Below are 16,943 nucleotides of genomic sequence, written 5' to 3'. Positions count from 1 at the left end.
TGCAGTATTTGACTGTTTATTTATGTTACATTTAATTAGCAAATGAATTTATTTCTATTACATTCCGACCCTAACAAATTTAAAATGAAATTTCTACAGGACCCGGTCTCAAACGATCAAAGTTATAATGTTCAATACCACAATCGTGGTAATTTAACAATGTTTGATAAGTTAAACTAAATAGTATTATACCTGTAGATTTAGATATGAAATAATACGTTCAAAATATTGTTGAACAATTAAAATGATTTAAGCATTCGACTTGGAAATTATTTGAAGGGATATAAGGTCTTATAATATTACTAATTTTAACTACCAAAGTTTTTGTACAGATTATGGGTGTGTTTTTTTTATTTCCCACTTAACCGTCATATCATTATTCCGATGATTGGTTATTGTTCTTGAACCAAGTGTAATTGAAAACACTTCACATTGTTAAACATTATAAAGAAATATTCATTTTCATTTTGTAAGACTGAGTAAATTGCAAGGGCGAATAATTTTCGTTATAAAATATCTAAATTAAATAAACCGTAAGAAAGGGCAATTACTTGAAGTAAATGTGTCGAGTGAGGACTCGTACCGTAGAGCTTGCCGCTGAATTATTCAGTACCATTCTACCTGCGACAATCATTACACAGCAAACACGGTGTTCATTCTGAGTTGTAATGGTTCTGCTACAACAGTACTTAACCGGTAATATTGAACTTGTTCCAAATTTTCCGGAACGTCTTTCAGAACCTATTATTAGTTGATAGCTGTAATGCGTATCATCATATCCCACCCTCATTACTTCTTCATTGTTGTAATTTTAGCACAGCAATAGCAACAAAAAAACTAATACAGTCTTAAATAGAGTTTGTTCCATAACTGAACCTTTAACAATAACATTTGAATCATGGGTCCTTTATTATACCTTGAGAACATCTTTAGATGGTTAGTTGTAACAAAAATAGGTGGTTATAACAATTAATTAACAAACAGATAAGTTTTAGTATTTTTGTGGTATGTTTTGCAGACTTCGATAGCAAAAGATTCTGGTTACTTCAATACTCTTAAATTTATGCGTTTGCATAGTATGTAAATGGCATACCTGCTTTTGAATTTTTCCACTGCACTAGCAAAAAAATCTAATACAGACTTAATTAGAGTATTATAGTGTTTTTCCCATAACTGAACCTTTACCAATAACATTTGAATCATTGGTCCTTTATTATACCTTGAGAACAGTTTTAGATGGTTATTTCTAAGAAAAATAGGTGGTTAAAACCATTAACAAACAGATAAAGTTTTAGTATTTTTGGGAGTATTTTTTGTGCAGACTTCGATAGCAAAAGATTCTGGTTAGTTTCAACACTCTTAAATTTCTGCGTTAGCATAGTGTGTTAATTACGTACCTGCTTTTGAATTTTACCAATCTAATACAGTTTAATTAGAGTTTTATAAAGTGTTTTCCAATAACTGAACCTTTAAACAATAACATTTGTATCATTGGTCCTTTATTGTGCCTTAAGAACTGTTTTAGATGACTAGTTCCATAAAAAAAAGGTTTATATAACAATTAAAAATATATAAGGTTTTAGTATTTTTAGAGTATTTTTGGTATCTGCGTGTTTACATAGTATGTAAAAAGCGTACCTTTTTTGCAGTCGCCTATTTTATCATGATTCGATTCATCCAAACCGAGGTAATGGTAAAAAAATCCTTACAAATTGACGCATCTATGAAATTAGCGCATTCCACCCTAGGTAATTTTTAAAACCATAATTACTCTTTAAGTTATTAAGTATTGTACATTAACAGTAAGAAAATAATACTTTAGGGTTAATATCACAAGTACCAGTGAAGATGCCACTTATTGATTTAACTGGTCTTGTTTTGGGAAAATAGAATATTTAATATCAAAATCACCCATAATTATCGTGTTTTCTGTAATTATTTTGTAATATGTGTGCTAATCATCCACAGAGCAAAAAAAACAATAACAACAATAGATTGCGCCAGCGTATACAGGAAGCCAAAGTATAAATTTGTACCATCCCACCTTCTAAATATTTTATAATTGATCTCTACTTGTGCATATTTCTCAAAAACTCTCAAAACTATTCCATTATCATAAAAATCCTATAGGAAATTGGCATCAACATTTCTGCATCACTTATAATGCTATCGTAAATCTGATTCAATCGATCTTCCGCAATGAGGTATTACTTTAAGCTGAAACATTCTCGTCTCAGCATTCATAAAAACCCTATTTTCACTTTAAAAAGCATTAAAACTAGATGTCTGACAACCATATACATATGACGTTCCAATGGAAACTTATATGTATATGGTTAATCTGATGTTTTGCAACTAAACATTTCCCTCCAACAAAATGACAGTAAGAAACATTACTTAGATTTGAACCAAAATATTTTAATCAATTGTACCCTTTTATTGAGTAAAGCGTAAAAAATTAAAAATTAAATCTATTCATAAATTTCGTATATTTTTCGTATTTTCTAACAGATTTGGATAAGCTGGCTTGCAACCAATTAACTTGTCAATGTAACGAAACATTTACTGAAACTAGCTTTAAGTAGTGAAAAAAGAAGAACAAAACCTACCCGTATCTTGTACTTTTGTGAGAGAGTGAGTGTAAAATATGAATGCAAGTATGGCGATGATCATTAGACTGATCAACGCTCTTGATCAAGTCAACAAAACCGAACATCATGGATCACCCCAAGTGTTCGCATAAGGCATTTTCCAAAACTTTTTCTAGTTTATGTTTCGCTTCTGATTGGTCCACATTATGGCTCCATTTCATAATGTATAACATTTCGTAATGTATACGTTTCGTAATGTCAGTCGTTCAATTTCAGTCGTAACGATGTAAGATCAATGTTGTTTTAATATCGTTTGTTGTTTTATCACACTATGGGAGTGTGTTACTTTCCAATACACCTGATATCTGCAAAAGTCATCATTTTCTTCGTAGGTAACTCAGCTGTTTTCTCTCTTCTAAATATTGCTTTCTCCATGTAAACAATTCTTTCTTTTTGTAAACATTCCTTCCCCTGAATAAACAACTTTAATTTCCGGTTCAACGAACTGGAGCACTAATTAATTTTGTTTCAAAACGATGAGAAAATAGCAGTAATTTCTGTTTAATTTAACTTTTAATCAAAACATTTTATTTCTATCACAAATAAAACAAATCGTGGCAAATTTAAATTTGATCTTTAAAACGTAGTTGATCCAACAAAACCTACGTTCCAACAGCTGTTTATAAAAAACGTTATAAAGAAACATTGTCACGGTAACTTATGGAAGAATTATTATTATTAAAATATGGAGTACAAGACAATCAATTTAAATTTAAAATTTCGTGTTTTTATTTGAATCGTTAATGAAAATTATCCTTCAATTCTCATCTCCTAGGTTAAATTTTGGGGCGAGATTGCATTTAAGCATGAGGAAAAGCCAAGTGTGGAAATTCACATCAAGCCTCGCATTTTGGATAAGTTATTTTGGATGCCCGCAATAAAAAGCATTCCAGCATTCCGATTAATAATTTTACATTTTCAGATGTGAGGACAATATCTGTATATTTTAAAAGTAGCCTAGCAAATATCTTCGCCCGGTATTGTAGCTTAAATTAGCCTTTCAATTTAGACCTTTTCGACATATACTTTTGCTCGTATACTTTTTAGAGTATTCACTTTTTCGCTACGTTCAATTGGTAACATAAAAACCGGATGGACACTTTTAAATTATAAATTATCTGAGTACAAACTTCCTTGGGAATTGTGACGTGTGTTCCTCATAATAGAATGAATTTTTAATAGTTTTTCATTTAATGAAGAAGAATAAAAGAAATATATGGAAAGTAAAATAAAATAATATTGTAAGATAGTTCAAGAATTGTAAAAATTAGGTAACAAATTTTATACCAAAACGAATTTTATAGGCCTAGTACCTTGAAAATTTTGTAAAATAAATTATTTGTACGAATTAACAATATAAAATACACACAAAAATCAGTGAACATAACATGATACGATAAAATCAGAAGTATTCGTTACCTTTATCAACAAATTCAAAACATACTTATTGATTAAAATAGTTATTTCAAAGCTCTTACACTTTTATAATAGAAATCAAAATAATTTTTAATTAATTATAAAGAATATAAATTCCCAGTTTAGTCAACAGGAGCCCTAATAAATTTTGTTGTTCGACGATAGAAAAAACGGTGATTTTGGTTTAATTTTACTTTTAATTGTTAACATTTTATAAATTTATTGTTTATTTTATAACTATTTATTCGATTTGCTTTGGATATATCTGAAAATTTTATAGTATTTATACCTACAATATTCAAAATAAGCATTTTTAGAACATAGATCTATAGAATGATGTTATTTTTGTTTCCAGACCCGGTCGGAGTGGTTGGCAATGGCACTGTGGTTCGAAATCCTCAAAATGCTGGAAGTGCTGAAATGAGTGACCCACTCCACTGGCATCAGGCAAGTACATAGATGAGTGAACGTTATCTAATAAATAATAACTGCGTATGTTAATATATTTATGCACATATGTTGTTTTAGATTACTTAACGGTTTTAATTTTAAAATTATGTGAATTATAACAATCTACATATATAATATCTTAGCCACACAGTATTCAACTATTTGATCAATCACATTGATAGTGTACGAAAGTATAACACATATTGTTCATACAGGGAACTGTGAAATTGTGTAATGGTTGTTTGCAGGATTAATGTTAGTATAATGGTGAAACGAACAAAAAAAATAGATTAACACGTGCAACTGCATTTTAAGAGTAGCATATTGGGATATTTTATAATCAGGCTTAGAGAAAAACGGTTGAAATAAAGTATAGAACAACTAGTGTCTTAGGAAATTTATTATAAATTTTTCTTTTGTAAAAGTGTAATTTTATAAGTGGTAAATTATTAAAAGGATTCATATGCATACAGTAAAGTAGTTTAATTCCTATTTTAGTCATATCTCTTTAGAAATCATTACAACATTGGGCGAAATTCCCAAATTAAAGTTCTGTGAATCTTGGTTGAGTAGGGTAAAGAGATATTCAAAATTATATAACATTTATCTTAAGGGGGTTTGCCAAAATCCAACCAAAAACCGATTTAAAAAAATAAAATATACACTCGTAAAATTACATAATATTCAAAATTTTACAGTAGCTTATGAAATAAATAATTCCTGGAAACATTCAGATTCAGTCTACAATGTCGGATAATATTAGAAGTAAAACTGACTTGTGTTTGATGGCAGAACGGCGGCCAGCTGCGGCACCTGGACAGTAACCAGCCGTACTCGTGGGAGTTGAATAGAATGTCTCAGACTTATGTATGTAACTGACTTGTGTTTGAGGACAGAACGGCGGCCAGCTGCGGCACCTGGACAGTAACCAGCCGTACTCGTGGGAGTTGTATAGAATGTCTCAGACTTATGTAAGTTACTGACGTGTTTGACGACAGAACGGCGGCCAGCTGCGGCACCTGGACAGTAACTAGCCGTACTCGTGGTTGACGATATGCGGCAGTAATTCAGACGTTTGTCGACTGACGAACGGCGACAGAACGGCGGCAGCTGCGGCACCTGGACAGTAACCAGCCGTACTCGTGGGAGTTGTATAGAATGACTCAGACTTATGTTTGTAACTGACTTGTGTTTGACGACAGAACAGCGGCACCTGGACAGTAACCAGCCGTACTCGTGGGAGTTGTATAGAATGTCTCAGACTTATGTATGTAACTGAATTGTGTTTGACGACAGAACGGCGGGTAGCTGTGGCACCTGGACAGTAACCAGCCGTACTCGTGGGAGTTGTATAGAATGACTCAGACTTATGTAAGTAACTGACTTGTGTTTGACGACAGAACGGCGGGTAGCTGTGGCACCTGGACAGTAACCAGCCGTACTCGTGGGAGTTGTATAGAATGACTCAGACTTATGTAAGTAACTGAATTGTGTTTGACGACAGAACGGCGGGTAGCTGCGGCACCTGGACAGTAACCAGCCGTACTCGTGGGAGTTGTATAGAATGACTCAGACTTATGTAAGTAACTGAATTGTGTTTGACGACAGAACGGCGGGTAGCTGTGGCACCTGGACAGTAACCAGCCGTACTCGTGGGAGTTGTATAGAATGACTCAGACTTATGTAAGTAACTGACTTGTGTTTGACGACAGAACGGCGGGTAGCTGTGGCACCTGGACAGTAACCAGCCGTACTCGTGGGAGTTGTATAGAATGTCTCAGACTTATGTAAGTAACTGAATTGTGTTTGACGACAGAACGGCGGGTAGCTGTGGCACCTGGACAGTAACCAGCCGTACTCGTGGGAGTTGTATAGAATGACTCAGACTTATGTAAGTAACTGAATTGTGTTTGACGACAGAACGGCGGGTAGCTGTGGCACCTGGACAGTAACCAGCCGTACTCGTGGGAGTTGTATAGAATGTCTCAGACTTATGTATGTAACTGACTTGTGTTTGACGACAGAACGGCGGCCAGCTGCGGCACCTGGACAGTAACCAGCCGTACTCGTGGGAGTTGTATAGAATGTCTCAGACTTATGTATGTAACTGACTTGTGTTTGACGACAGAACGGCGGCCAGCTGCGGCACCTGGACAGTAACCAGCCGTACTCGTGGGAGTTGTATAGAATGTCTCAGACTTATGTATGTAACTGACTTGTGTTTGACGACAGAACGGCGGCCAGCTGCGGCACCTGGACAGTAACCAGCCGTACTCGTGGGAGTTGTATAGAATGTCTCAGACTTATGTAAGTAACTGACTTGTGTTTGACGACAGAACGGCGGCCAGCTGCGGCACCTGGACAGTAACCAGCCGTACTCGTGGGAGTTGTATAGAATGTCTCAGACTTATGTATGTAACTGACTTGTGTTTGACGACAGAACGGCGGGTAGCTGTGGCACCTGGACAGTAACCAGCCGTACTCGTGGGAGTTGTATAGAATGACTCAGACTTATGTAAGTAACTGAATTGTGTTTGACGACAGAACGGCGGGTAGCTGTGGCACCTGGACAGTAACCAGCCGTACTCGTGGGAGTTGTATAGAATGACTCAGACTTATGTAAGTAACTGAATTGTGTTTGACGACAGAATGGCAGCTGTGGCACCTGGACAGTAACCAGCCGTACTCGTGGGAGTTGTATAGAATGACTCAGACTTATGTAAGTAACTGAATTGTGTTTGACGACAGAACGGCGGGTAGCTGTGGCACCTGGACAGTAACCAGCCGTACTCGTGGGAGTTGTATAGAATGTCTCAGACTTATGTATGTAACTGACTTGTGTTTGACGACAGAACGGCGGGTAGCTGTGGCACCTGGACAGTAACCAGCCGTACTCGTGGGAGTTGTATAGAATGTCTCAGACTTATGTAAGTAACTGAACTGTTGTGTTTGACGACAGAACGGCGGGTAGCTGTGGCACCTGGACAGTAACCAGCCGTACTCGTGGGAGTTGTATAGAATGACTCAGACTTATGTATGTAACTGAATTGTGTTTGACGACAGAACGGCGGCCAGCTGTGGCACCTGGACAGTAACCCAGCCGTACTCGTGGGAGTTGTATAGAATGACTCAGACTTATGTAAGTAACTGAATTGTGTTTGACGACAGAACGGCGGGTAGCTGTGGCACCTGGACAGTAACCAGCCGTACTCGTGGGAGTTGTATAGAATGTCTCAGACTTATGTAAGTAACTGACTTGTGTTTGACGACAGAACGGCGGCCAGCTGCGGCACCTGGACAGTAACCAGCCGTACTCGTGGAAGTTGTATAGAATGACTCAGACTTATGTACGTAATCTGACTTGTGTTTGACGACAGAACGGCGGCCAGCAGCGGCACCTGGACAGTAACCAGCCGTACTCGTGGGAGTTGTATAGAATGACTCAGACTTATGTAAGTAATCTGACTTGTGTTTGACGACAGAACGGCGGCCAGCAGCGGCACCTGGACGGACAGTAACCAGCCGTACTCGTGGGAGTTGAATAGAATGACTCAGACTTATGTAAGTAACTGACTTGTGTTTGACGACAGAACGGCGGCCTGCAGCGGGCACCTGGACAGTAACCAGCCGTACTCGTGGGAGTTGTATAGAATGACTCAGACTTATGTAAGTAACTGACTTGTGTTTGACGACAGAACGGCGGCCAGCAGCGGCACCTGGACAGTAACCAGCCGTACTCGTGGGAGTTGCGGCCCAAAGACCTCTGCCTGCCGGGACACCCGGTGGCTGGGGACCCGGAGCTGAACGGTACCGCCATAAAGGAACGACTCATGGCGAGCAGACTCCCAGAAAGTTGCGTATGATTTGTATCCTAGGTCCGTACTGAACACTGAACTCTGTGATAGTTGCAATATTTCACTGAACCCACCAGGCGTCTAGTAGGTACTATTTGCTCTTTAAAAGGTACTGCAATAACCTGGGTGCTTGTCATCAAATTAATTAATTTGGAAATATTATTTATAAATGCCACAGTATCGTAAATAAATAATAAATCAATACCAAACTTTAAATTATTATTAGAACTAAATTTATGTAGAAATTGATAACGACTAGTAATATTTATAACACAATTAACTGAGTCTGAAAAAAAATTTAATTTTCTTATATTTTATAAACATTTATTTTTAAATTATTGTTACATTTACTTGTTTGCTTGGTTGAGCTCACTAATAGCAAGCAATTATTTTCCAAGAAAATTGACGAAAATAAATCTCATTCTAATTTTAAATTAACATGTAGTTTTTAACACGTGCAATAGGTTTATTAAGTATAGTTGATTTAAACCTCATAACTATAGACTTTCTAAGCCTGAACTTTTTCACTAAAGTTTTAGTGTTATTTCACGTAGAATTTTTTTACTCAAGTGAAATAAAACATTATATGACATACTTAAAGTTTCCATTATATATTATACCGCACAAGAGCGTATATAATGTCTTTATCTTGTTGCATAACGTGCAAAAGCTTTTAAATGTCATTTGCATCCAAAATGCTAACTATTAATTTTAATATCGGTAATTTTTATTTAAAGTTGCATGCTAACATTATATAACGTTTATACATTAACAAACAAAAGATAAGAATTGGCATATCCTTTTAAAAATACCAAAAATACGGAATCATAAAAAATACTATTCTTCTCCGTATTGACGTAAATATATGCACACATTTCACACTTATAATGGGTACTGAAAGACTAAAATGTGCTAATCATAAAGCCAGCCACAATGCACCAGATGCATAATTATTTTTGGGTTTTTGTTCCTGAGTTTCAGACATAATAATCGATTCCAAATATTTATTAAAGTTTGTAAATTGTTAATTAATTTTTCATGTTTTGGTTCAACATTGTTTAAAATGAAACCTCTGTATCTTTAAAGATAAAAACCAGTGGGATGGATGTGACAAAACTATTTCAAGGCTCAACACAAAAGATCATATAAATATATCAAAGATGCAAAAAATTGTGGTAGTAAATTATATGATTTTAAGATGCCTGGTTGGTATAAAAAGTGAATGTATATAGTAGGTAGATCATTTGAATTTTACTGGCATATCCCGTGATAGCAAAAAAAACTTCCAATTGTTTTATAACTTTGTCTATAATGTACAGAAGTGTTTGGCCTATTTATAAATATAATGTTTCTTAAGTTTCCATGTAAGAAAGGTAATATCCTGTACATATCATTGTGTATATTGTTCATGTTACTTATATCGATTTCAAAATCATTGTCAAATATCATGATTGGTAATTTAGTGAGTTAATAATATAACGAAGTCGGTTTATATAACTGTAAATAGTTAAAGAATGCTATATTGTAACATATCTTCTTTATAGAAATTCACGACGGCATTTTTACATTTGTTTAGAGATAAATTTTTCCATAAAACGAATGGGTTATATTGGTTTAAATAGTTCTTTTAATATGTTTTGCAGTTATGTACATTTTTTATTTTAGGTTAGTAACGAATAAATTGCGTACTACACTTTAAAATACAGATTTGAATACGTATACATTGAAATATCTAGAAACTTAAGAATACTTTTATCTCGCTTCTTCCTGGAATATAAATATGAAATTAAAAGATTATTATTAATTTACTGATTTAGTTAACGGTTTCTAAACAAAAATATTTTAATGTTATTCAAATTTAAACACAAGTAATATGCGTACGGTTGTATTATTATTTATTGAATCACACTTTAGTGATATTACCAGTTTAATAATCAAGAAGTCCAAAAACTTACTCAGTATCTTTTGAAATACGAAAAATCATTTACTACAATTAAACGTGAAACGTATTTCCATTTGTTAGTGTAACAAAATTATGAATCAATTAATTTAAGATAACTTTAGTTTGCAATAAAATGGCGGTTAGAATATTTTATTGTTTAATGTAAATTAATTAATAGTTCAATGTTAGCCAAATCTCTTTATTTTATTTTTTATGCCTTATAAAATATGTGGTGCTAATACTTAAGTGACATTAATTATCCTTGTTCCTTGTTATTTAAGATATCAATTTTTATTTCATAATTAACAGCCATTATATATCTTTTTAATAGTAAGACGAAAGTAGTTATGTTTGATAAATAATTTCTATTTATATTGATAAAAATATTTTCAATTAATTTAACATCTGTAATAGGGTAATAAATATACTACATGCTTTAATTGTTCCTTTAAAAAACAAAAACAGGTTTCAAACGGAATGTACTTTACAGTTTTAGTACACTAAATATTACATACATACATACATACACTAGCTTATCTCTTAATCATTAAAAATGTTTAAAAAATCTGAACTTTATGTCATGATGACTGTCACCATCAAAATAAATGCGATTGTAGAGTAAACGAAATAATACGCTCTTTGCGTTATAATTATCAAAGGAACAACTTCATAAGCCATATGTATTGTTACATTAAAAAATTTTTATTTTAAGCTTTTTTACTTGAATTTAATATTATTTTATCTTAATATTTTTCTATTATTTAAAATCCCTAACTGGTAAGGAACATTTTTACGGAATAAGTCTATGTATATATCAAGTGTAAACGTTTCTTCAATGAAAGTTGTTTTTACTGTACGTTTTTGTAAGTTAAATATTAACTAGTATTGACTAAATGATATAAATAATTCAATTAGATGTAAGAAACATTTATTTGATGTTTTTAATTGTTGTTAACGAACCGATTTATTAAAATAAATGTTTGATTATAATGCACTTTCATTTATTACTACCCGTTTAAAATCTGTATTTTTCTCAATTCTAGTTTTTAATTATTTCATCCAGCTTTTATAATAGTTGTCACAGTTATAACTCATATTTTGTGTTTTAGTGTTATAACAACTCGTTTTTCTGTGTCATTACTATTATTTCATAGAAGACTACCACAAAATACAAAACTGTAAACTCAAGCACTTACAGTCATCATATTACATATATTTGCTTTCCTTAAAAGCGATTTCTAAAGTTAAAAACGTTTTTATTCTCTTTATTTTTACATGAAAAATGTTTTATACGTCAAAACATACATTTGTTTATAACTATGTGTATTTTTGTCTGCATTATATACCTATAATATAATTAAAAACGGTGAAGGTATTCCCGATTCCCAACACATAAATGAATGAATGAACTCAGAGTTACAAAGAAAACCGTGAGGCCGAGAGAACTGGCGCTATAAATAATTTACGGGAGTGTCGAGTGACTCTCCAGGGACCTGTGACTTTTGACGCAGTGAACTCCCCCTATCACTGCTACACATTTATCTCAACAGAACATCATTACATTACCGTTCTTTTTGTTCGTTTATTTAAAAATCTATGTTTGTTCGTTCTTTTGTGTACAATTTTCTTTATTAAAAATATACAAATCCTTAAATATATATCATATAACAGTATAAATATATGACATTACAAACCCCATTATGGGGGCAGTACTCATGTAGAAAACTGTTAATCTAACTTTAACCCTGCTGACATTGTTGTCACCAGATAATATATGCAGGACCACTTCAGCCAGCCTCAGCCAATACATATATATGACAGGCTGACTCAGTGTTCTACAGTATATCCACAAACACGAAATTTTAACAAAAACATATTAATAGAAATAAAATAGAGCCATGTAAGTATACTTTTCACATTGAGAGAAAAGTTGAGATGAAGTTTAATGAAAAACATTAAATACCTATGAGCGTTTTGTTGAATTTCAACGTATTTAAAAAAAGAAAAACTGATTGAAAGCATTTCCTATAATCTACAATATATGTAACTTATAATTTACTTAATTTACGTATTACCAAATGTAAAACGTTTACCAGAGCCCAATGTTTAAAATCCGGTACATTTATGAAGCCAAGGCTGGTGTGATCTACTAGTGTGATAGTAGATTTTACACTATACTTTCTTTCTTACACCTACCTTTATATAATAGCATTAATAGTTTAAATTCTGTAGTAGAAGACGTAAAAAGAGAAACCTATGTGATAAAAAATGTTCATCATAGTTCGTGTATAAAATTATTTTTAAATTTCATGAACCATGTTTCAGTGAATGTAATAAAAACTTAGCCTATAGCCTATAACACCAATTCCTTAGCAGAACGACGGGAAAGAAGTACATTTAGTCGGAATTTATACACCTATTTATATTTTTATCTAGTTTTCATATATATTTAACAGTATTTATGTAACAATAAATTATTCTAAGATCATTAAAATTTATTACAATAAGGATGAATTGTTTTTACCTGTAAATTTATTAACTGTAAAATTAGTGAGATGAATATAATAAAAACATTGTAACGATTAAGCAAAAAGCGATAGGTCACATAATTAAACAATTGGACAAAAAAAACGCTGAACTAATATAGTTTGAAGTATTTTGCTTTTATATCATGTTTAAGCTGTTGTTCTATAAAATGGAGCATCCTCCTACAATCGGAGTGATATATCAGTTTTGGGGTCAACCATCTGAGGGGTAATCAGGCGGTTCTTGGAGACTGGTGGTGATAGAGGAAGGAGAATCTAAAGTCAAAAGGGAGGGCCGTTTTATTCTGATGAATACTTTTAGGAGGGGATCAGCTACGAGTACTGAGGTATAAGGTTTGCTTACAAGAGTACGAAATGTGCAGGCCATAGCGACTAGAGCCATTCGAAGGAAGACTAATTTAAGAAGCAGACATCCAGCGACAGGACCACTGCTAACCAGCGGTCATCGGCTAAAGGTTACGCGGAGCTCTTCAATTGGACATTGGATGATTGGAGTCGAGTTCTCTTTACAGAAGAAACAAGAATATTAAAATAAAATACTGTAAATGGATACGCCGATGAGTGCACAGAAGGCGAAATGAGGGGTAAGTTAAAACCTAAATAGAGTGCCATTTTGTGGTGGATCTCTCATATTTTGGTAAATGTTAATAATTTTGAAGCCATAGTTATTAGCCGTGCTCTTCACACTCAGAGGTATGTACGGACCGTCTTAGAAAATAATATTACGTTTACATCCTTCATAGGTCCGGATTTAATTTTAATGTACATCAATGCTCAACCGCACTCTGCAGCTCCAGTAGCAAACCACCTCCATGAAGTGGATTGAAGTGGCACTGGATTAGCCACCTAAGAGCTCGGGTCAAAATCCGATTAAACACATCTGGGCAACCGCAAGAACCACATTAGAGGCCGGAGGCAACTTCCAGGAAACACTGCTGAGGGGGAAGTACCTGCATAGAATAATGGCTTAACATACCACAGGAAGTCATCCTATACCTGATCTGAAGTATGTAAAGGTTGATAATGGCTGTTATCAGAGTAGTAGGAGGTAATAAGGCATATTAAAAAAGATATAAAAGGTCATTCCTTAAAGTTTTTAGTGTTGCTAACATTTTCTTATCACTTACAACTTTTTCATACATTTATTTTTTATTTTCATTTACATAAAGCTGTGATTAAGGCACATGAGTATGGTTTACATTATTTTTCACTTTATTTAACACAAACTAAGGTAAGGAATAACAAGTTTTGAGTTTTATTTTTGTAAAAATAAGAATTTATAAGTAGTGTTTTTTATCCAGGAATGTTTATCAACGATGTAGCATATTTAGATAATATATTCTATAACTGTAAGACGCATATTGGGTAATGAATGTGTATTTATGTAGTAGGTATCACGTGAATTTTACTACGAATATTACTTGTAACCTGAATCAAAACCAAACCCGTTCAAAATTCTATATTTATTATATGCTTACCTTAACTACCTAACTTACCATTTGATTTTTCACGCTAAAATAAGTAAGAAATATAATATATAGTGTAGTGTAATTACTTGCTTGGTCTACTTTCTGCTTGTTTGTATTTTTCAGGGAAAAATATATATTTAAATTAAATGAAGATATTATTGTTATATTATTTACTTGAATTGAGCTAAGTTACCAAAGGAAATCAATTAACAGGTTACTAATTATGTTTGCAGTTCATTGTTATATTACATAGTCCCATTATACTATCTTATTGTTGTTTATTGAATTTAGTTACTACTCTTATCAACCGCAATTAACTAACTATATGTTATAATTCGTACTTGGGTGAAACAAATTAAAAAATAAAACTAAATTTAAGACTTGTTCGAAAAACAACAATACTGTTTACAAACAGAATCTATACCAATGAGCAGGTGGTATTCAACTGTTAGCACAATCAGCTGATCATTAGTCAAGAGTTAAACAGAAACTCGATTAATGTATTTTAAACTAGCAGTTACCCACGGCTTCGCACGCAAATCTTAAGAACCGAAGTCCTTATATTACTTAGTAAAAGCAATTATGCGCAATTGGCTGCGGGTAACAGCTAGTTCGTCAATAAATTCGTAGTATTTTATAACGAAAACTCTTCATTTTCAATAAAATACCAATTACAACCAAATACCCACGGCTTCGCACACGATTTGCTACAGAAAAATTGGGACATAGGAGGCATATTTCTTTTGAATGTCGTTATTACCCTTCTGATATAAATGATAGTCACTGAAAGATACTCCAAGCTCATTATCTATTTAAGATTTAAATTTTAAAACAGTCTCAATATGCACCTGTGAAATAACTGGAATTTTTCTCCAATATTCTATGATTTTTGTATACAATTGAACTATATTAGACCATCGTGGACAGGAGTCAAAAAGTCGGAATTCATTAGCGCACATACAATGTAATAAGTGAAGGCGCTCAATGTAATTTTGAAACGAAAATAGGCGAAACGAAAAAGTGTAAAGAAATTTAAAATAGTAATTAAATGATATAAACATATCTTTTGTCGCATTATATATGTTTACAAAGAACATCTGATTAAATTTTGAAAAGGCTCTTTCACTTAATAACATATGTTTGCTGCAATGCATTTCTTACGGATATTTCTGTAACTTTTAGAGACCATAGAGGCGGAATCCTGAATCGGGAACGGGATAAAAAGTATCCTATGTCCTTCTCCTAGTTCTTAGCTACCTCCCTACCAATTTTCAGCCAAATCGGATCAGCCGTTCTTGACTTATAAATGGTGTAACTAACACGACTTTCTTTTACATATATAGATTTGGTATGACGTTAAATAAAACCTTTAGTTTTTGAAATTTTTATTAGAAATATAACCTTGGTGTAAAAATGTTAATATGAAATAAATCGATATTTCACTGTAATTGTTAATGTTTCATAAAATACCCCGTTTTTCCTATGTTACAGTTATAAGTTGTGCATGGCCTTAATTTAAAACCTGAAATTATATTTTCTGAGAAACAGTTGTTAGACCAATATATTTGCAAAGTTTGAACTGTACAGTATATCCCTATTTAGTTTAAAGATACATTTTTTTATAAAATCACAAACAGACTGGCAGAACGTAAACTATACTTTATGCGACTTTTCTACTAATTTTGAGATGAAAACAAATGGTTAAGTTTGCTAAAGTAATTTGTGGATACCATATTTGTCTGTGCTATATAGCGTGGCATGTCCAAAAAAGCGCAAAGAAGTAGAAACTTGATACAAACATTTATTTTATACAAGTTCTTAAGCCAGTTAAACGTTAAAACGTTAAAAACCCGTGGGTTTAAACTAAAAAAAAAATACTTCTCCACTATTTATAAACCGAGACAAAAACTAAAAATGTTCTGGAATGCCTATAATATTTATTAAAACTTTCGTAATGAGTAATGTTTTGATACCTTGAGCGCTTACAAGATATCGATTGTTTGGAAATCAGGGTATAGTAATAATCAAATAAGTTGATGTAAACAGTTTTTTTTTAATTTCTCAACTAAGTAAGTTCGTTGGCCAGTTCTGTAAGTTATTTATTTCAGCATTTAACTGTAAAAGAATTCAAATCCTTGTTATTTATCAATCTAAACAATAACTAACACTTTTGAACCTAGTTTAAATAACCAAAGTTTTTGCCATAGTTCATTTTTGTTTTTGGTTTTTGAGATATTAATTACATGTAAATCACATAAATAAGTTAATAATATTTGAGGTTACAAAAGATCTACAGTTAATAAGACTACTTTTTCCGCCCCAGCAGGAGGGATTATTTCAATTTTTTATACGAAAATGACCATCAAATTTTTATTACGTCAGCAATTATATATTATATTTATAAATTAATACTTTTTATAACAAGAAATTATCGCGACACCAGATAATGAATAACATATCTCTTATTTATAGCCTTTAGTTAAATGACTTAATCGTAAATAAAGATGTACTGCCGTTATAAAATTTTAATCATACATTGAAATCATTCAGTTCAATAAATACCTGGTTTTTGTAATGAACAGCACAAATTCACTCGACTGTAAAGTACATAGTTG

At 33.0% G+C, this 16,943-nt stretch overlaps 1 protein-coding gene across 1 annotated transcript in view; it reads left to right on the top strand.

The window, feature by feature from the left end:
• The window catches only part of LOC124355383 (neural cell adhesion molecule 1-A), a 406,182-nt gene extending 394,885 nt beyond the window's left edge, over positions 1-11,297 (top strand). The window contains exons 13-24 of the mRNA XM_046806510.1: positions 4,423-4,514; positions 5,310-5,384; positions 5,516-5,543; positions 5,720-5,784; positions 6,542-6,616; positions 6,750-6,828; positions 7,166-7,236; positions 7,477-7,484; positions 7,581-7,656; positions 7,790-7,842; positions 8,000-8,078; positions 8,213-11,297. Coding sequence (XP_046662466.1) covers positions 4,423-4,514; positions 5,310-5,384; positions 5,516-5,543; positions 5,720-5,784; positions 6,542-6,616; positions 6,750-6,828; positions 7,166-7,236; positions 7,477-7,484; positions 7,581-7,656; positions 7,790-7,842; positions 8,000-8,078; positions 8,213-8,380 — 869 coding nt within the window. The 3' untranslated portion in view covers positions 8,381-11,297. The remainder of the gene's footprint in view (positions 1-4,422; positions 4,515-5,309; positions 5,385-5,515; positions 5,544-5,719; positions 5,785-6,541; positions 6,617-6,749; positions 6,829-7,165; positions 7,237-7,476; positions 7,485-7,580; positions 7,657-7,789; positions 7,843-7,999; positions 8,079-8,212) is intronic.
• The last annotated feature ends 5,646 nt before the right edge of the window (positions 11,298-16,943 follow it).

Source organism: Homalodisca vitripennis, chromosome 1 (assembly GCF_021130785.1).
Source record: "Homalodisca vitripennis isolate AUS2020 chromosome 1, UT_GWSS_2.1, whole genome shotgun sequence".
NCBI classification, from domain to species: domain Eukaryota; kingdom Metazoa; phylum Arthropoda; class Insecta; order Hemiptera; family Cicadellidae; genus Homalodisca; species Homalodisca vitripennis.
This window is presented reverse-complemented; position numbering and strand designations above follow the sequence as displayed.